The sequence below is a fragment of the Pectinophora gossypiella genome, chromosome 24, assembly GCF_024362695.1.
Source record: "Pectinophora gossypiella chromosome 24, ilPecGoss1.1, whole genome shotgun sequence".
In the NCBI taxonomy this organism is placed as follows: Eukaryota; Metazoa; Arthropoda; class Insecta; order Lepidoptera; family Gelechiidae; genus Pectinophora; species Pectinophora gossypiella.
This window is the reverse complement of record NC_065427.1, coordinates 2,843,179-2,865,944: the sequence shown is the minus strand read 5'-3', so window position 1 is coordinate 2,865,944 and position 22,766 is coordinate 2,843,179. Positions and strand designations below refer to the sequence as shown.

The window sequence follows — 22,766 nt, the reverse complement described above, 5'->3', positions numbered from 1 at the left end:
ACACAATTTACATTAAGTTTCTAAGACCATATGAAAAAAAAACCTTAAAAATAGAAATATCTAAACAATAGATGAAACGAAGTCTCTAACAAGTGCTTTTTTAGCACCGTGAATGCTGCCAGCAAATAGGTCCAAATTCAAATTATGACCAAGCCTATTAAATAATATGGAACATCTCAGTAAAAAGCTGTTCTTTCTAAAGTTCGTGTGATAGCGAGGGATGTGAAGCAATGAAGGATTCCTAAGCCTACGACAAGGAATTGCAAGCATAATCCTGCCGAGGAGCTGTGGACTATCAATTAAGCCTTGGGCTATCTTCATTAAGAGACAAATGTCCGCCATATCCCTCCGCAAAGACAAAGGTAATAAATGTAATTTCGCACAACGTAGGAAGTAGTCTTGCTTGGGCAAGTTAAACTTAAGGGCGAGGAACCGCATAAACCTCCTCTGAATCCGTTCAATATCCGATGAATATTTGTTATAACACGGGTTCCACACCTCGGATGCATACTCCAAGTGAGTTCGAACATACGCACAGTAAAGTATTTTCAGCGTTTTCATACTTTTGAAGCACCTTCCAGCACGAATAATGAACCCTAAAGCTTTATATGCCCTATCGACGATGCTATGGATATGAAGATCAAAAACCAATTTATCATCATGCACTACTCCTAGATCCCGACTCGACTTAATATTATTGAGAGCTTGGTCGTCAATTTGGTAGACATAATTTATAGTGTCTCGTTTACGGGTAAAGTTAATGTAAAAACATTTTGAAACATTAAGGTCCAGTTTATTGAATTTACAATAGTTATCTAGCCTGAGCAAGTCATCTTGCAAGAGCTGTGCATCAGTTGGATTGCGAATTGCCTTAAAAATCTTCATATCGTCAGCGAATAACAGGAAATCAGAATTGAGGAAACAAGTGCTAATGTCGTTAACAAATATCACAAACAGCAATGGTCCCAGCAGTGAACCCTGGGGCACCCCAGATGGTATACTAACCCAAGAGGAGATGAGTCCATTCAGTACCACAGCCTGTGACCTGTTGTGAACATAAGAAGTGAACCATCGGTAAAGATCGCCATGAATGCCCAAAGCAAAGAGTTTGCGAAGTAGGATGCTGTGATCTATACGATCAAATGCCTTCGTATAGTCAGTGTAGACAACATCAACCTGATAACCATCATCCATGCTTCTGGTAAGATAATCGTTGAAGAGAATAAGATTCGAAACCGTGGATCTCCCCTTAACGAAGCCATGCTGCTGCGGGATGAGAAAAGGTTTGATGCCACCGTACAACCGATTGAAAACGACCCGCTCGAGTAGCTTTGCCAATAGGCATAATTTTGAGATAGGTCTATAATTTTCAACTGCATTTTTGGAACCTTTTTTATGAATTGGCGTTATTAACGCTGTTTTCCACTTAATGGGCATTATACCTTCACTTAGCGATCGGTTGAATAATTTAGTAACGGGAATAGATATAACATTAGCACAATTAATAATACTGCACAGAAAGAGACAGATGATCTCTGTCGCGGCGAGAAAGAGTCACGTGCTTACGGTGCTAAGCCCGCTGTTTTTCGATTTTATCTCGCGCTGAATGTTGTTCATAGTTTCATTAGTTATACATTGGACGACAAGCATATATCGCCATGGAAACAAGATTTATAAAAGCAAATGCTTAGTAATAATTTACCTAGAATTGACGCCGTTATGCTCGGAAATCACGTCAAACACTGAATTCTGCTCATTGGAATTACGCAATGTAAAAACTTCGATGTAAGTATAAACAAAATAATAATAACAACCATTTTATATAAAATATTGTCTAATGGCCCCCATTCCTGCAGACACCTTCCTTATTTTACATTGTTATACCTGTCATTTTTATTAAAAACACGTTAGCTCATATGCGTACGATAATTTTTATTTCGACTGTAAAACATTGACATACATCAATATTTAAAAACCATTAAGAAAGAACACATTTAAATCTTCTTTCTTAATCCCTCCCGTCTTTAATGGACTCCTAGAGGTTTCAGTAACGCGAGAAGCCTTGGTTTGAATAGCGGCTTCGTCATCATGTCGACCACATTCTTTTCTGACGACACCTGCTTTGCAACTAATTTATTCTGTTCTTGCATTAAACATTCTCTTAAGAAGAAGTGTCGCCTCTGGACATGCATATGCTTAGTCTGATGATGCCGCTCTATAGGGTTCATACTAAGCTCGAGAAACTCACTATCGAGTAGCAGTTTTATAGTTTTGGTGTCTATGGCCATGTCTTCGATGATTCGCTTTAGCCACAGTAGCTCACGTGTAGCCTCACTTGCAGCAACAATCTCTGCTTAGCTCGATGAGAGTGCTACAGTCTTCTGGAAATAGCTCCACCATCCCATGATGTTGATCGTCCTGTGGTTGGATCACCTCCGAGATCGCCATCTGAGTACATAATAATAGGTTTGTCGTTACCTTTGTACCTTGAATATATCGAAGTATTCGCTTGACTCGTACGATATCTGCATCTGATGGATTTCGCGGGGTCCTCGATACAACTCCAACTGCAAATGCTATATCGGGTCTTGTACCCACCATTAGATACGACAAAGCGCCCGGCTCACGATATGGGAACTTATCTTTGTTCTTAACGGTGGTGCCCATCTGTAAATTATTATTTTGATCGGTGTCGGTGCAGGCTTGGAGGTCATCATTTTAAATCGTTGTAGGACTTTAGCAGCATACGCCTTCTGATCTATACTGATAGAGACATCTTTGTGCGTATTTATCTCAATACCAAAAAAGTATGACGCGGTTTTAGTAGTGATTTTGAATCTCTTTCTTAGCTCGTCATACAGATCCTCCACTCCCTTCTCGTCAGATGCAGCCACTAGGCCATCATCAACGTATAACGCTATAATGACTTTTCTCCCGCCTTCGACTCTAACAAGCATGGATCTGCTGAACCCTGCTTGAAACCAATCTTCATAATATAGTCAGTAATGCAAGCGTTCCAGCATCTTGGTGCATGTTTTAAACCACATAAGCTCTTCTTGAGCTTGCATACCATCTTCAAGTCAGTAGATATTAGCGAGTCCTTCTGGCGGCTTCATATAAATCTCCTCGTTTATGGTGCCGTAGAGAAATGCTGTACTTATCAATAAAAGCTATTACACAGTCAATGAATATATAAATTGTTATCAATTTCAAAAAGGAACGTCACGTCACTTTTTAAGAGAAAAAAGTTTTTGGCGGGTGTTCCGTCTGGGACTACGAAGAAATAAACAAGTGAAGATGATTATTGTCGAGAGAAGCGAAGACTAGTTGCTGTATTCTTTTGTATTAATATTTCTTATTATAATTTGTAGTAATAATATTGGGTTTCCATAGTGACATGGTACTTAACATTTACTGATTAAAACTGGGTATGTTACTAATATTTACGTTTTATTGTAGAGTTTGCTAACAAAATGATAAATTAAAATGAATTCTAAATAACATTTTATAAATTAAAACATAATAAACATATAAAACAATACTTAAAATATAAGTGCAAAAATGTTGTTAAAATATAGTAAGTATGATAAATACAAATTGTATCGCTGACTATAATTAAGTATGTTGTCCTCTCTACCAGTTGCAGTGCCCTTACTGGGTCCATGTTGATACCATAATACTTACTTCTGTATTTTTATAACACCACAATTTGTACGAACACATGGTCGCAATAAAACATTTCTATTTTTAGACAGTTGTTTTAGATTTGTGCTTAAAATTGACGTGTGTTCCATAAATTTCATGCTTGTTGATTACCCGTCCCTTTCCTTTTATACGGATAAGAAAATGACAGATTTAAAACAAAATTAGATCACCAGTATAAGCTTGAAAAGCAATATTTCAATATAAAAAAGCTAAATATGAAACCATTCGCAATACATTGAGTTAACGTTAGAATACTAAAGAAATTAGCTTTATAATGAAGGAACGCATAAATTATAAAAATGTGTCAAAAGACGATAAAAATGTGTCAAAAGACGACGAAAAGACAACTAAATGCATAGTTGTTGTTACAATCATTTATGTGGTTTTACATAGGTACCTGCGTTTGTACGAGGAGTGACTTTGTGAAATGAACTTGGCATACCACTTTCTTCAACTTCTGTTTCTTTCAGACACTCTGCTATAATCGTCATTCTTTGTTTTTTTAATGTGTACGACCGTTCTGTGCCGCCATATTTTCGTTTTCTTCTGTCTTCATGACATCCAAATTTACTTGGAATACAACCTGGTTTCATGCGCACTCGTGCTACTGTTCCCATAACACGATACTCGGTATAATTGAGCATATCATTTGGCAACTAGAAAAATAAAAAGTTTATTACCTACAATAAAAATAACACTATGATATTATATAAAAGTTAAGAGTTTACCTAACCTCAAATTATTATTTTTGTTTTATCAATATTCTTAGGGAAAATAAATCGCTTTTGCTTGACATTTAGATTACAATAAATTATGTTGTATGAAATACTTACATCAAAATGATCTTCACAAAAATACATCCGTGACTTAGTTGATAAACAATGCGCATCAGCCCTCCTTGCAAGTGTAAGCCACTTTTTCCGTATTTGTGGATTGTTTGGAACGTGTATTAATAATTTGTTAGGCGTATTTATGCTTGTGCTTTTACACTGGGGCACTATACAGGACTTGTAATACGTAGAATTCATGTTTAATTAAATATTCTACTAGCAACAGGCACAGTACACCGTTTGTTTGCCACAGCGTGACGTCAATAATTGACGTCACGCCATTCACAGGCCAGCACAATTTTATTGACGGTCAATTGTGCTGGCCTGTGAATGGTTAGCAATGACGGCCATCTTTATCGGCCACTTTATCACCCGGTCTGTCAGGTCAAAAATGTGACTGAAACTGTATGAATGATCGAGTGAAGTATATTTGTGCTTATTATTCTCTCCACTTTATCTTGTAACACAAACCCCAGTGAATCTTTTCGCATGCCTTTTCTTTCGTACAAAATGTAAGTATCACGAGCAGCGTTGCCAGATTTTTTTTTGCCAAGTCGGGATTTTGGAACTTTTTAAGTGAAAAAGTAAATAAACCGTAAACATTTGTAAAAAGTAAATAAACCGTGAGTTGTAACCGGTGGTATTTCTTCTACGGCGAACCACCCTACAGTTTGTGTAAAGGACGCTTAGTGCATCTGCATCTTAAGATAAACCCGTGTCCCGCACACATTGCCATACGGCAATGCTGAGATCTGGGGGCACAGTAGTGCCCCCGCCAAGACGAGTAGAAGTTTACACAAATGTAAATTTTGTACTTTTACTTAGACAAGACTCCAAGATGAGCGCACGTCATTGCGCCTTTTGTACGTAACGATTCGGGATGGGCTTAATCCACAGTACAGCACCGAAATTGCTAGTAGATACTCACATTACTTATTATAGCAAGTATATTACAGAGAAACAATACTAATCAAAATAATATAGCCAAGAAAATGATCTACAAAATGTTACTCAAAGCAACAGGAAAGTTTATAACGCTACAAAATATTAAATAAACTATCTAATAAAGATAAATAGACTTGTTATGATGAGAGTATTCCATTTGATATGAAACGGAAGTTACAAAAGTCTAAAATGTTTATGAGCGTTTTCAAAATTAAGTGTACTACGTCTGAATTTTAGCTATAATTAAAAATATGACATTGTTGGAGATATTTTGATTTAGATATTATTAAGATACGCGATCGTTTATGAAATTTCCATTCGTCGCTCGTCAGTCGTACAGTGTGGTTGAGTTTTAGTTAATTATAAATCTTACCCATATCTACCCTCATAATGCCTCCAACAAAATTACCCAAATGCGATAAGTGTAAAAAAGCTATCACTAAAAAAATGCCAGGAATGGAGTGTAGCAAGTGCGAGATGATAGTTCACGCTACCCCCCAGTGTGCTGGACTAACAAACAAACAAATATCATCACTACGAGCTGCGGATAGTCTGGTATGGACTTGTGAAGACTGTAAACTGACATCCCCTCGCAGAAGATCCTTCATAATACCAAACGATGACGAAGAAGAGCCTGAGGAAGATACATCAGATAATAACCCGAAGGTGCAAATGAAAAACAATCCAGGAATCGACATTAAAAAGCTGCTTAAAGACTTAGCGGGTGAAATAGAGAAAGCCGTGCAAAAGCAAGTAGCTGATATGCAAGAATCTGTGGATTACTGCAGCAGTAAATTGGATGAATTTTATGAGGACGGGGAAGAAATGCGCAAAAAAATTAAGACGCTCGAGAAGAGTAATGAAAACCTAAAAAATGAAACTCGCCACCTAAAGCTAAAGATAAGTGCATTAGAACAAAGATTTAACGAACAAGAGCAGAAACAATTATCTAATTGTCTAGATATAGCTGGAATACCATTCAAGGATAATGAAAACGCTATGAGCATCGCACAGAAAGCGGCGGTAAAATTTAATTTCACAACCGATGAAATAAAATCTGCGAAAAGACTTCGTGCTCGAAATGAAAAAACAGAAGGCATAATAAGTGTAGAGCTGAAAGATGGATCTGATCCTGTCACATGGGTACGAGCTGCGCGGTCGACTGGTCTCGTCGTGTCCGACTTTTTACCAATATCCACAAGCGGAGAAGAAGGTAGGAAAAAAGTCTATGTGCGTCACTCACTCACATCACATAACAAAACCTTGTTCTATCAGGCTAAGACGGAGCTGAAGGATAAATGCAAATTTGTATGGTGCAATCACGAAGGGAAAATATTGGCTCGTAAAAATGAAAGCAGCAAAGTCCAAGTCATTCGATTTGAAGAAGACATTAAAAGGTTGATTGCCTAATGTAACATGCATGTTAACCGATGTTTTAATGTATGTTTTATTCTATCGTACATATGCTAAAATGGCTTCTCAAACTGATATTGTAGAACTCCTTGACTGCACGAATTTACGTCAATTTTACCACCGGACTCGTAGGATATCTAACAGATTCACTATAATTCATGTAAATATTAGATCATTGATTAAAAACTTCTCCACTCTCTTGCAATCTATCCATAGTATTAAAAAACCGGTCGACGTAATTGTACTAACTGAGGCTAATATAACCGACTCAATAAGCAACTTATTTGCGATCAGCGGCTATGAAATGCACTTAAAACTGCGAAAAAGTAAAAAAGGCGGTGGAATAATAATTTATGTGCACAAAAATCACAAATATCAATCCAGTAACCTAACAACACATTACTGTGAAAATTTAGTGGGTACAATTACAACCGCAACTAAACACTCAATATTATTGTGTGCACTTTATAGACCACCGGATAGTAGCAAACACTTATTTCTTAGAGAGTTGTCTTCTTTCATAAATAGGTATAACTCCTTTGATAATTTTGTTCTTGCAGGGGATATTAACATAAATTTAAAATTAGATAGCAGCACAACGGACCGATATCTTGATATGCTGTCGAGTAGGGGTCTCAGTTGCGGAATAACAGATTATACTAGAATCCAAGAAATAAAAGGTAGAATAACTAAAAGTTGCATAGATCACTTTTTTGTCAGAACTACAACCGATGCCCCTTACTCGGCGGCGCTCGGTACTGTTCTAGCTGACCATCGTATGACTGTGCTATCGATGAGTGGTATGACACAGGTACAGAGTGTTCTAAAACAGGTGGTTTCTTACAATAACGAAGTTCTGAGTCGTGAGCTTGGAAATGTCGACTGGTCAGAAACTAACAATATGCAATGTCCCAACGAAATATATAATTTTATTGTTAATAATTTTAAGAGTGCATATCATAAGGCTAGACACATGCGTAGTTTTAGCGACTCTAAGCGAAATAAAGAAAAATGGCTGACGAAAAACGTCGATATTCAATGCAAGAGAAGAGATAAACTACTCATACAACATAAAAAAGATCCTCATAATGCTGTACTTAAATTAGATTATAACAAACAAAGAAATATCACTAACGCACTAGTACGGAAAAGTCGAAATAATTATAACTTAAAAAAAATTCAAGGAAGCAAAAATGATCCTAGGAAGTTATGGGAAATATTGAATAGTATGTCGGGAAGAATAAAAACATCGGTAGATGACATTATAAGTAGAGCTTTCAATGTAGATGGAAGGAACGAAAACTATGTTGCGAACAAATTTTCTAAGGTATTTCAGATTAATGTTAAAGAATGTGTTCCCAACTGTAACGTCCCTCTTCTTAACTTAAGTGATCATACTGGTTCTATTGACAAATCTATGCGATATCAGAAACCAACTAAAGAAAAAATTAATAAAATTATAAATAAATTAAATGAGCACAAATCGCCGGGAGAGGACGGTATACGTCCTATAGATATCAAAAATATAGGAGAAAAAATAAGTGTAGCAATATCTAATCTTATAAATAAGAGTATCTACGCAGGAAAGTATCCTGATGGTCTGAAAAAAGGAATTGTGAGACCGATTTACAAAAAAGGCGCTCACGACATTTACGCAAATTACAGACCCATAACAATACTACCGATATTGGATAAAATCTTCGAAAAGTACGTAGCTGAAATCATTCATGATTACTATGAAAAGAATAGCGTACTTACGGAGAAACAGTTTGGCTTCCGAGCAAAGAAGAGTACAACCTTGCTGCTGTCTCAATTTACAGATGAGATAAATAATTATCTTGATCAGAGATTGCATGTGGTATTAGTATTCATTGACTACAGCAAGGCTTTTGATACCTTAAGACATGACTACCTCTTGCAACAAATCCGAAATACAGGAATAAATGGCTCACTGTTAGAATGGTCCAAAGATTACCTAAAAAATCGTAGTTATCGTGTCAAAATAGGGCAATCATACAGTGGAACTGTGTCCGTTTCAATAGGTACGGCTCAAGGATCTGTGCTGGGTCCTTTACATTACTTGACTTATGTTAATGACGTCGTGAATGTGATAAAATATTGCTCTCTTTATCAATATGCAGATGACACTTGCCTTCTTGCAGCTGACAAAAATCCAAACGACGCCTTAAATAGGTTACAGTATGATTTCAACTCTCTGTGTAAGTGGTCACATGATGCAGGGCTAGTTATAAATGCACAAAAAACGCAAATGATGCACGTGAAATCATGCCATAATAAACACAACATATCGAACCGCCTCGTAGCTTTATGCCACGATTGTCTACACGCAAGGAATGGAAACTGTGTCAACTGTACTAAAATTGAGCAGGTGAGCCAAGCTAAGTATTTAGGCTTGATTATAGATGACAAGTTTAACTGGAAGCCTCATATAAATAACATTTGCGATAAAATGAGAGCAATGCTTGCGAAATTCAGCATAATAAGATATAATATCCCATTCAACGTACTACGTAACTTATATGTAGCACTAGTCGAATCAGTAACTTCGTATGGTATCACGAGCTACGGGAGAACATTTAAAACATATTTAGACAAAATATACAACTTACAAATTAAAATTATAAAAAAGATAGTGAGCCACAACACAAAGGAACGTTTTAGGGATAAATATCATGAATTACTTAATGAATGTAACATTACACCTATTCATCAAAAGTCAAAGTGTGCATTGTTAGCCGAAAATTATTTTCGTACAGACATTCTAAAGCCAATACAACATATTAAACAAACGAGGCTAGTGACAAATAAACAAATGATAACAGGCCGCTCCCATAATACATATGGGAAGAGAACATTAACATATATGGTTCCCCGAATATATAATAGTTTACCAATTGAATTAATAAATAAAATACATTCCAAAAACATAAAAAATATATTAAAACATTATTTCTTAAATATAAGCAAAATGCCTAACGTATAGTATACTTATATAATAATATAATATGTATAAATTTATGATACAGTAATGTATTATAACATTACTGTATCATAAATTAAAATATGTAGGGTAGTATAACTATTTATGTGCTTCTTTTATAATAATTATATATTTAGGTACGTATGTATGTGTATATAAGACAAATAACATAGTCACTACTGCCTACCCCGCTAGATAAAGTGGGCGTGATGCGACGTTACAATAGGCAATCAATTAATAGAACATGATGTTATATGAAGCATCGAGGAAGCGACAAACTGGTTTTAGAGGGAATCTCGTATACGAGGTACGCCGCATTGATTGGCATTTATGCCTACTCGGTACGACAGTGCACTGTGTGTGTTTTTGAGTTCATTTCTTTCAATGTTTTCTGTATTTTTATATTATTATTTTTATTTTATTTTTTATTTTTCTGTTTTAATGCGACGAATGGGTGCCGAGACAAACCTCTGTGGTTTAACGGCATCATTCAAACCATGTATTTAGATTAAGGATATAATGATAATAAATAAAATAAAAAAAAATTATGTGAAGTTGTTAACAGATTAATCTATTTTACGAAAAATTATTAAATTATAGGGCGACGGGCGAAAAAAATGTCAGTTTTGCGACTATCTTAAAAAATAATTGGTCTGTAACTATAAGAAAGATATAAATATGATTTTAGTTGTGTTATGAAGATTACCAAAGACATTTTATGAAAAAAATATATACACAGTCATAAAATCTATAAAACACGAAATATGCTAGTTTTTCGTTCGGTTTTGTCACAGCTGATACCAAGGCAACCATTATATTTACGATTTAATTTCGAATATTAGTTTAATAAACAAAGTAATTATTGTGATACCGAATATTAAAATCATTTTAATAAATAATAGAAATTATTAGCAACTCTCCATATTGAAAATTAGAAAAATCTAAGAATTTCTTCGTCGCAAAATGAGGGACTGTCGCAAAACTGACATACGAATTTTTCTAAGGGTGGGCTCACACAGGAGAAAACCAAACCCTGCTTCTTACTTTTATTCTTATTTCGTGTTTCTTTCGTCCCTGCTGTACTGGGACTGACATCATCTGTCATATAAAAATTTATTATTTCTGTGATTTTGATCTTTTTTACTTTTTTCTTCTCTCTTACTTTACCTTTCAAACCCAGCATTTTTGTAACAAACCCTCTATTTTCTTAATTTTTGACAAGGTTTTTTAGCGTTTGCTTTTCTGAATGTGTAGAGCAATTCTCATAAGTTTTTTTCAAAGTATGTTCTAAAATTTCTTCTCGAGCTTTCATTTTAATTAACTCTGTTTTTAGATTTTCAATTTCTTGTTCTTTTAATTTTTTTAATCTTTGATAACGTTTCTTATATGTTTCTCTTTGTTTTTTTATTTTTCTGTTGCATGTTATGAAACGTCTGCATTTATTAACCAGTAAACAATTTTTTTTTTAGTTTTAGAACAGTTTTTTCGTAATCTATATCATGTAATTGTAGATCATTATTGTAATTATTAACTTCCTTTTGTACAGTACTTGGGCCATTCTTTCTTTTTTTCTGTCTGCTTGCCTGTTTTTCTTTGCGCCAAACTTGTCTTCTTTTTTCAGCTTCTTCTTCATTCATTTCAGATATTTTTTTCTTCTTCGATTTTATTCTTTGTAAATTTTTTAACCTTTGGGCGTTTAATTTCTCGGCATTTTCTTTTTTCAATTTTTCTCTATATCTCCGAGACCGTTCTGCACTAGTTAGTGGCATTGTTAAGCCTAAAAAATTTAAACCTTTTCAGTATGTAGTCTCAGCTTTATAGTGTCGGTTTTGCGACTTTACTAGTCAGCCTGTAGGTCACAGGGAAAAATGTCGCAAAACTGACGTGACGCTCTGTTCCCATTTTGTATTCAAACCGATATTTAAAAGGAAAAAAAATACCTAGTCTTGTCACCAAATGTAAATAATTTTGCATTATAATATAGTTCATCTTCTGAATAAATTAATAAAATAAAACTCACCTGAACCGATTTTATATCGTCTCAAACCCGACAGATAAAATTTTGACGGCCGTGGAATACCAGAAAACACGTCTCGCGTCACGAAATATATTTTGTTTTTGTCACTAGTCTTTTTTAAATTAAGGATAATGTTGCCATTTTAAAACGAAAATAGCTACCGTAAATAATTTCAATAGGCAGTTTTAGTCGTGACAAACCCGACATGTCCGGTCGGTACACTTTTTAAGACTTTTGAAAAAATTGAACTATATTTAAATAAGCACAAGATTTAAATTATAAACTACTGGAAATGAGAGAACCTTTTTTTTTTTCTTTTGCCCATTTGTGGGTCAGGCTAAGATCATAAGACCATGCTGCCTAGTCTTCAGTACATTTCCTTTGCGGTTCAATTTCAATATGGAAGGTCTTCCGTAGTAAATTATTTTGTCAAATCCGAAATATAACGTCTTCAGTATTATATCTTGTTGTAAAATCCGATGAATAATGTCTTATTGAGAGAACCTTTAGAAAACTTCAACCAATACCAAACATCAAATGATACCCTAGTACAAAAAGTTTTAAGAATCTCTTCAAACATTTATCAGTTTGAGTGGGGGACACGGCAAAATCTAGTACTTAGTGATAAAAATTTACATTTTATTTAAATAATTCCTCATAACCATGAAAATTTTGTTAGAATTTAACTAGTTTAGAATATACTTAATGTATCTCAATAATTAAAATAATTAGCTAGAAGTAAATTTTACTAGTTATTAGACTTCAAACACAAGGGACAACGTGAAAATGGGAGGTACACTTATTTTTGAAAATGCTCTTATATGTGATATTTTTAATGATTGCGGTCTTCCTTTAAGCGGTACTACGCGATTCAGTTATTGATGTTAGAGACCCAAATGTACTGTGCTGATCATTCTGCACTGCACTGCAGCTACAAGGACCATTGATTACTCCTGTTTAAATTAGACAGAAAATGTGGCCCATTATGTCTTTAATTACTGTTTTAAAAGACAAAGAAATTCTTCTACCAAAAATGGTAGCGTAATTAAGTTTATCATTTTATTCTCAAAGAAGCTGAAAATAAAAGCCGGAATAAGAGGGATTTTGAAATGCATAGTATGTCAGAGGTATACCGGACTTATTTCGGATCAGAAGTATAATTTTTATCGGAATCAGAAATCATTAAAGTAAAAAAAAGAAATACAGACTTGCTTTAAAGGAACATACCATGTATTTGTTTATTACTTATTACATAATATGGGCAAATTATGATTTATAATATGTCACAAACAAGCTAAGATTGCTTTTGCTGTTGAATGAGATTTGTTCATAGCTAGAGGTTCCCACTGCTGGGTAGAGACCTCCCAATTGAACATAAATCGTAATGCAACGGAACACTCAAGTTTGGTTAGTTACAAGGAGTAGTATATTTAGCAGTTTGAAGAAAAATACATGTGGTATACTAACAATTAGCTTTGAATGGGACAAAATTGCATACAGATGTCAGCCCTAATGATTAAGACAGAATTAATGCATTTGTAAAGAAGAATCGTAGTTAGAAATGTTATATTTTATATAGTGATTAAAAGTGAAAATTATGCGCAGAGAAGTTACATATTTATATTTAAAATATTTAAACGAACAAGTAAGCACTCAAGAATAGCTATAATATTAAGAAGACGAATTGCCAAAGACTGCTAGGAAGAAGTTGCCATTTAGCAATAAGCCTACCGATGGTTCTTAAATCCATTTTTGTGTACGATGAAGCGGTTGTTGTAATGTAGGTATTGTAATTTGGTGAAATCGCAAGATAAGTTGCAAATGACGAAAAAGAAAAGAAATAGGGGAAGGGGGCCTAAAGCGGGCACCGTAAGATAAAATAAGAGCAAAATGGTAACAAAATGATACTTTTAAGCAACTGTTATTGCTAACAGATGGTAAATCTATTGTAGTTTAATAGTTTATATTAAAATTTTTCGTATGCTTTGAAAATACTAAAAAAGGGAACTAAATACGAAACCCTCACAAATGCCCGCTTTGCCCGAGTGGTGGCCTAAAGTGGGCAAAACGGGCACCAATAATCGCGAGTTAATTTTCTTGAAAATCATGAAGGGTGGTATAAATGATCCTGCAGCATTACAAGAACAAATCACCGTTGTTGTCCTACCTCTTTCACTGCTAGCAATAAGACCAACTTGGCGTTTCCCCACTTTTGTAAGGACTCGTGGTGGCTTGTTAGACGATGTCTGTACCCCTGTTTCGTCCATATTATAAATAAGAGTAGCGTCAATGCCATGCTTTTGTATTTGTTCTTCCAATAAATCAAAAAATCGATAGACTTGAGGCTTATTAAAGCCTCTTGTTCTAGCAATGGAGGTTGGCTCTGGCTTTCTCAGGGTCAAGTCAGGATGTCTTGAAATAAAACCCTTGTACCAATCACTTCCGGCAGTACCATCCTTGAATGGGTGAGAGATGTGGTTTTTTTCAGCATATTGGAAAACAAGGCGGAGAAATTCTTCTTTCGATAAACCATAAAACACACTGTCCATTTCAAATACGTAATTTAACAATTCAAGCTCTTGTTCTGCGCTGAAGACTGTGGTAAACCTTCCTAACTTTTTCTTGCAAGAACCTGTTTTCAGGTGTCGCTGTAAAGTAGCTCGCGGGATACCATACTTTGTAGCTGTAGTTTTTATAGCCTTTTTCATTTCTACCACCTCCTGTATTGCTTTCTTCATTGTGCTTTCAGTCCAAGAACATTGCTGTGTTTTGCGTTTATATTTATTCACCATCTAAAAGACGCAAAACACATGCGTTTAAAACACAACAACAACAAAAAAATAGGTAAGTAATTTAATATTTTTTAGGTTACTTTTCATTCAATATTTAATATGACTACAGGCGGGCATAGCGGGCATGCTCGCTTTGCCCTGCTCGCTTTGCCTTTAGCGTCAATCTCGTATTCTAATAAAACATACCTAAAATTTATCATAATATGTTCAAGCAAATATGGTTAAGCCAGAGTGAGATAGACACAAAATACTATGCACATCTTAATAATAACGTTCCTCACTTATTATTAAACAAAACACAATTTACATACCTTCGTTTATTTGCATAAAAATGACGAAAATCGTTTTTGGCATGAACAACCTGTGTTATTCACGTCACTGTGGAATCACGACTATTCACGAGTGCCGCGCACTGGTGCGGGGAGGGGGGTAATGCCACTGGGACGCGGGGCCGCGGTAAGTTTCTATAGGTAAGTTTTACGATCGGTATTCGGTGCTCGCTTTAAGGGCCCCATATACGATACGATTTGTCTGTACTATCCGTCGCTTCAGACCGATCGAAACGACGAATCGATAGTGTATGTCAAGATCGTTAACGATTTACTTCATCGAAGACGATATCGGAGATCGCAACAAAAACCCATGCAATCATGAATATCGTAACGATGAATCGACAGTGTGTGGCTCTTTACGATCAACGATTCGATTTTGTCTCACTCTGACGCCGGTCGTCGCACCCGCCGCACGCACTGGCTACATGGAGTAATGATGACTTGATTGAATTATTTAGAGAGCAGGAGCCTTTATGGAAAACAAAACATAAAGATTATCATAACAATGTAAAAAGGGCAGCGCGTTATGAAGCACTTTTGGAAAAAAATGAGAAAAATTGACAATACTGCAGATTTAAATAAAGTAAAAAAGAATTATATTTATATGCGAAAACTGGTTTCGCTTTAATAGCCATTTCTTAACCCACATTTTTCTAGGCTTTCTTTTTTTGTTTTGTAGCCGAATCAAAATTACCGCCACATAGGTAAGGAAAAGAAGTTCATTTTCCATTTTATTAGGCACGTATTGAATTATTACAACACGTGTTTATACTTCAGATTCACATAAATAAATGATCGATCGTTACGACAGATCGTTTCGTGTATGAGCGTCATTTGCGATGCGATCAATCGTCACGATTTCCATCAGATCGATCGTACAGACGAATCGTACCGTATATGGGGCCCTTTAGGCTAGTGCTCGCTTTAGGCCCCCTTCCCCTACTACAAAATTACGGGCTTCTTTTGTGCTATAAAATATCTAGTCATGTATACGGTTATAAGTCAGATAAGTAAGTACCTATCTGAAAGAAAATAATGATTTGAAAAATAATTAAGAAAATACTTGATATATTGATTGATTGAGGATTTGAGTTCAGATTATTTGGATTGGATATGTCGTGGCCAGATCAATGAACACAAAACGTTTAACTATATGAGCAACTAAATGCATGATTACTTCATGATATGGCCAAACGTTGGCAATCATATCGTAAAATTAGTAACATTATCCACCGATAGAGGCACTGGTGTCGATTATATTTAAAACTTGATTGATATTATAGTCGATGAATCAATGTAATTGTACAATTTTTCATATCGAATAGGTACATAATTTTGATCCTAAGAAATTAATCGACTATTCGCAAATAATCGATACTAAGCAGCGGTTAACGCGCTCGGTCTGCGTTTGTTGAAGTTAAGCAACTTTCGCAAAGGCCGGTCATAAGATGGGTGACCACCAAAAAGTTTTCATCTCGAGCTCCTCCGTGCTTCGGAAGGCACGTTAAGCCGTTGGTCCCGGCTGCATTAGCAGTCGTTAATAACCATCAATCCGCACTGGGCCCGCGTGATGGTTTAAGGCCCGATCTTCCTATCCATCCATAGGGAAGGCCCGTGCCCCAGCAGTGGGGACGTTAATGGGCTGGTGATGTTGTTAGTATTTATTTAGAGTAGGTACGGTCACGAGCATTAATATGTATACACTTTGGTACCATGTCACATTAACTTTTTTGACAAATTGAACTATAAGTCTTCACTAAATGTTAAATATGTTAGTGCGACAGAGTCCTAAAGTGGGTACATTAGCAATAGCTCATGACTGTACCTAGCGTGCTCCGAAGAGAGCACGGAGTCGGATTGCCGAGTGTCATGATCACTCATATTTTAAAAGAAGTTTAATTATCTGCAAGTAGATATCTCAATAGGTATCTAACATGAATATTAACTATAGTTAAAAGTTGCGAAACGATGAAAGGAGAATGGGCGAATCTGGTCCAAGAACCTCCACTGATGAGACTTATATGTAATGAAAGCTTATGCTTTCTCTATGAATCTGGCAAAGTTCTATCAGATTCTGTCCCGGGGTTCTTTTTTTACGGCCATGTTTGTCCTGGCTAAAAATGTGATAAAAAACAGTGGGAGCTAAAATCGGCTCAAGATTTGTTGCTGGATAACTAAGTCTACATAAATAATTATGTATCATATTGTATATCATTTTAAAGAGGATCTTTTCCAGAATCCGAAACATAAAAAAAAATGTCTTTATGTAAGCGAATTATAGTCAATTTGCATCTGCAGCGCCATTGTTTCTCGGTAGCTAAGTTCAAGTTTCATGCCTTTTACCTCTTCCAGAAGTATCTTACCGATTTTTTTTATATTGCTTCCGGAATTTGATCTGAGTGATAATAACAAGAAAAATAAATAGACACCTCTCCGATAGAGACCGCCTAAGCTATTGCCTATTGCAAGAAATCGTCATCATTAGCAAGTCATTACGGTATTGCATATTATAAGCTTATCAGCAACTTGGAACTTGGTCCAAGAACCTCCACTGGTGAGACTTGCATGTAATGATAGCTTATACTTGTCCTATGATTCTGGCAAAGTTCTATAAAACTCTGTCCTAGGGTTTTTTTACGGCCATGTTTGTCCTGAGTGTACAGTAGTGGACTGCAAAATCACCTCAGGATTTGTTGTCGAAAAACTATTTAACTAAGTCTATATACATAATTATATATCATAATGTATATCAATTTTAAAGGGGAAGGTTATCAGAATCAGAAACACAAATAAAAAAAATGCATTAAGTATGTAAACGACTTTTAGCCAACTCACGTCCGTAGCACCATTTTTCTCAGCAGCTACGTACGAGTTTCGCGCCTTCCAACCTTTCCAAAGAAGCCCAATCATTTTTTCCTTCTTCTGATATTGCATTCTTAACCTTTTTTTTTTTTTTTTTTTTGACGTGACTTATTGTAGATTTGCCGCAGATGGCATTAACTACTTGGCCGGACAAATGGGGAGCGCTGAAGGCTCTCACCCGGTACAACGTTTAAGACAACAGGCCTGAGGGTGCCCAGTTGGGCGCGAACCTCGGCTCAGGGCGTCGTCTGAGAGGAAAAATATTTGAAAGAATTAATCGACCCTAGTGGGTCGATAGCGATAAGCGCTGAATGAGGGAAATCGTCGACCACGCCGGCGGGGTCGGTATCGGGGTCCTGAAGTGTTTGGTGTCGCGAGCTGATTGGCTGCCTCTATGGCTAGAGTAATCGGGTCGTCGGGATCGTATATTACGTCCTTCGGACGCCGATACTTTTCAGTACCGTCCCTAAGCGGAATGTACTCGGAAGCCGCAACTACCAGGGGATTTGGGTGGTGCGGAGCAGAATCGAAAAAACGTTTGGAAGCTAATTTGAGCCATTGGGCAATGGTTGGCAGACCTAGGTCAATGTGCAGATTTTCATTGCGAAGGAACCACGGAGCTCCCGTGGCTTTCCGCATGAAACGATTTTGTATTACCTGTAGACGGTGGATTTGAGAGGGACTCGCATGAGCGAAAACTACCCCTGCATAGGTCATGATCGGACGGATGCAAGTCGTGTAGATTTTCACCTTATTCCTAAGGGACAATTTACTTCGCTTGTTAAGAAGACAGTGAAGACGGCCCATTACAAACGCGGCGCGATCGCGCACACGTTTGATATGGGCCTTGAAAGTAAGACGTCTATCTAAGACTACGCCGAGATATTTGACTTGCTCCTCCCAAGGGATCGGCTTGCCAAACATCTTAATGATTTTAAGTTGACGGCGTGACCGTGGCGTGTTATAATAGCCCTTTGAAAAGTACACCGCTGCACTTTTCTCCGGGTTTACCTCGATTCTCCATTTGCGAAACCACTTGCCCAAGGCATTGGCCGCGCGTTGGAGGATTCCGGTCATCATAACTCGACCACGGCACGAAGAATCATTCTTAACCTGACAAGTGACAACAACAAGAAATAAAATAGATACCATTCCGATAGAGGCCGCGTAAGCTATGGACCTATTGCAAGATAACGTACTCAAAGGGTAGTCATTATAATCCAACAGACGTAACATGATTAGAATGCGGGAGGACGCAAATGTAGTATGTTTTCTTTCACCACAATCTTGTTTTATTAATCCAGGCTTATATCTTGTCTTATAAACAATGCCGAATGGTACAACAAACGTATCGTAAACGTAAGGTTGCCTGGTAGTAATTGCTACCTTGGCAATAAAGCCGCCTTTTACACCAGTTATTGCCTGAACTTGTTTAATAAATGTGTTTCTTTTGTATACAATAGAGTCATTACATTGCATCTTGATTAGAATGACTTATTTCTTGTTTCTCTCGTACTAAGCTATATACTGTTAGTGTTAAAGAGACACATATTTCGTCTCTTTCGCATAAGGCGATGTACTACATTTCCGTCCCGCCGCATTCTAATTATGTTACGTCTGTTGGATTATAATGACTAGCCTTTGAGTACGTTATCTTGCAATAGGTCCATAGCTTACGCGGCCGCTATCGGAATGGTATCTATTTTATTTCTTCTTATTTTTTTTATTTTTTTTTTCTTTGTTGTCACTTGTCAGGTTAAGAATGCAATATCAGAAGAAGGAAAAAATGATTGGGCTCCTTTGGAAAGGTTGGAAGGCGCGAAACTCGTACGTAGCTGCTAAGAAAAATGGTGCTACGGACGTGAGTTGGCTAAAAGTCGTTTACATAATGCATTTTATTTGTGTTTCTGATTCTGATAACCTTCCCCTTTAAAATTGATATACATTATGATATATAATTATGTATATAGACTTAGTTAAATAGTTTTTCGACAACAAATCCTGAGGTGATTTTGCAGTCCACTACTGTACACTCAGGACAAACTTGGCCGTAAAAAAACCCTAGGACAGAGTTTTATAGAACTTTGCCAGAATCATAGGACAAGTATAAGCTATCATTACATGCAAGTCTCACCAGTGGAGGTTCTTGGACCAAGTTCCAAGTTGCTGATAAGCTTATATGCAATACCGTAATGACTTGCTAATGATGACGATTTCTTGCAATAGGCAATAGCTTAGGCGGTCTCTATCGGAGAGGTGTTTATTTATTTTTCTTGTTATTATCACTCAGATCAAATTCCGGAAGCAATATAAAAAAAATCGGTAAGATACTTTTGGAAGGGGTAAAAGGCATGAAACTTGAACTTAGCTACCGAGAAACAATGGCGCTGCAGATATAAATTGACTATAATTCGCTAACAAAAAGATTTTTTTTGTTTTTTTTTTTATGTTTCGGATTCTGGAAAAGATTCTCTTTAAAATGATATACAATATGATACATAATTATTTATGTACACTTAGTTATCCAGCAAGAAATCTTGAGTCGATGTTAGCTCCCACTGTATTTTATCACATTTTTAGCCAGGACAAACATGGCCGTAAAAAAAGAACCCCGGGACAGAATCTGATAGAACTTTGCCAGATTCATAGGGAAAGCATAAGCTTTCATTACATATAAGTCTCATCAGTGGAGGTTCTTGGACCAAGTTTCATACAAAAGTGCCCATTGTCATTTATATGGACTATTAATTTACCTGCACTTTTAACGTCCAAGCAAATAGACCTATAATTTAAAAGTATTTTAATGATTTAAAATATTATTAAATATAATTAATATAAATTATTTGTAATTGTAAATGTTATACAACTAATTAATTAACTTAAAAAGTAAGTAAACAGAAAAGGCGGGAACGGAAGTGAGAATTACGCGGCGAATGAAACAAATGAAGAACCGAAAAATCGATAGTTTTACTATCGATAGTAAACAGCCAAAATCATCTACCCAACCGATAGCCCTATCGATAGTATCGATACTATCGAAATTAAGGTCACTATCGATCGTACAAAACTATCGATAGTATCGATAGCTTGCGCAATATCCAAGAGCGATAGTATCGGTAGTTTTTCATTTATCGATACTATCGATAGTATCGTTACTTATCAATAGTATCGCTAAAAAATAGCAATCGATACTATCGATAGAGTCGATACTATCGATTAATTATCGATACTATTGTTTTTTGGTAAACTATCGATAGTTCGATCGAAAACTATATCGATAGGGCGCTATCGAGCGGCAACACTAGGTTGATTGATTGGTTCCCCGACTTTTCTAGGAGACGTTTGTTGTGGAAAGAATTACGATGGAAATTAATAAGTAGTCCATAAAGTCACCCAATTACAGTGTTTTCTTGAAAATAGTACCTACCTATATTGACGTCTCTGTCTATTAAAGCATTGTTTCTTTGTCGTTTTATATACTTACATTTTAAATGTTTAAGTAGTTTCTGAAATGTGGATCTCTTAAAGTTAGGTAATTCTTCGTCATCATTGACAGCTTGGAGTACTTTTTTTAATGTAGGTAATTCGCTTTTCAGATAAAAGCTATGAATTTTCTTTCTTATGGCCTGTTTATCACACTCGTCCAGTTTTTCCAAGAATGTGAGCCTTTTTTTGGTTGTTGATGGGCTTTGTACATTCCCAAATGTTGCATATTCTTTTATAATTCTATATACGGAAGCGACACCGATGCCCAAAATGCTCGCTGTTTTCTCCATAATACTTGTTTTATATGGATATTCATCAGTAGGCCAAGTTTGCTTCACGTATTTGTGCATATTAACGACCATTTGTTTTTCATTAGATGTAAAATACGTGCGCTGTAAATAAAAAAATGTGAGGATTGATATATTTTAGACTATTTTCTTATGATTATATAAAAAATAATCTTTTTTTTGTAAAGAACCTTAAAAATCAAAATAACGGTACTGGTTCAAGTGCAAATGAATTAATAAGTTAACTTACCTTTTCACGCTTTTTGCGTGGTGAATTGATCTCTAGATTGATTGATTGTCTAGAGCCGCCAGGCTGTGATTCCATAATTAAAATCAACAACTACTAACAATAACAGCAAAAAGTTAAAATAAAACTAACAGATACGGAATAATAAGAACAAAAAACTAAGTAAATACGGAGACGACAAAATATGTATCACTTCGAAGGCAATCCAAACAGGAATGAACTTGTTCACAAAATGGCGCACCAAATGTTAACAGCTGCGGTACTGACTGCTTTCCTGTACCACGAAACACACGAAGACAGCTATCGTTGACCAACTGACGCCATAACTGCGCGTACGAGTGATAAGGAAAGAGATAATATTTCCTGGCTATCGCATGTAACTCTATAACGGTCCTCTTGTTTACGTTTTTTTATCTCGTCTGGTTGGCCTTACTTTAGATTCTAAAGTTTAGAAGATGACAGATTCACCCCGCCCCTCCTTACTTCTCTCCTATGTTGCCAGCCAGCTGCCATTTTGATTACGATTATGATCTTGTTTGACATTGGTTAGACATAACAGTTACAATGTAGTGTTGTCGAACTATCGATAGAAGGACTATCGATCGCTTTCATTCGAAAAAAGCCATATTATCGATTTGCTCATCGAGGTTTCGATATGCCTATCGATGTTGTCGATACTATCGACACTGAACTTAACAATAATATCGAAGAAGGTCAATAGTATCGATGTTATTGATAATATTGTTGCTTATTAATTCGATCGATTAATAATCGATAGTGGCCTATCGATCGGCAACACTATTTCAAAGTTGATCGCATGGGCGGTTATCTTCATATATAATCATTCTC

At 36.0% G+C, this 22,766-nt stretch overlaps 1 protein-coding gene across 6 annotated transcripts in view; it reads right to left on the bottom strand.

Annotated features, from left to right (window-relative positions):
• Positions 1-22,421, bottom strand: part of LOC126377877 (protein ref(2)P-like) — a 36,312-nt gene extending 13,891 nt beyond the window's left edge. The window contains exons 1-3 of one of the 6 annotated variants that reach the window (XM_050025924.1): positions 12,416-12,566; positions 11,915-12,213; positions 10,939-11,671 (exon numbers count right to left, since the gene is read on the bottom strand). In XM_050025924.1, coding sequence (XP_049881881.1) covers positions 10,939-11,077 — 139 coding nt within the window. In that variant the 5' untranslated portion in view covers positions 11,078-11,671; positions 11,915-12,213; positions 12,416-12,566. Of the gene's footprint in view, positions 1-4,102; positions 4,362-4,538; positions 5,764-10,938; positions 11,672-11,914; positions 12,214-12,415; positions 12,567-14,078; positions 14,704-15,014; positions 15,112-21,381; positions 21,776-21,920 lie in introns of those variants that run through there. The other 5 variants (XM_050025920.1, XM_050025919.1, XM_050025918.1 and 2 more) reach the window with 5 other exon arrangements.
• Positions 22,422-22,766: the final 345 nt, after the last annotated feature.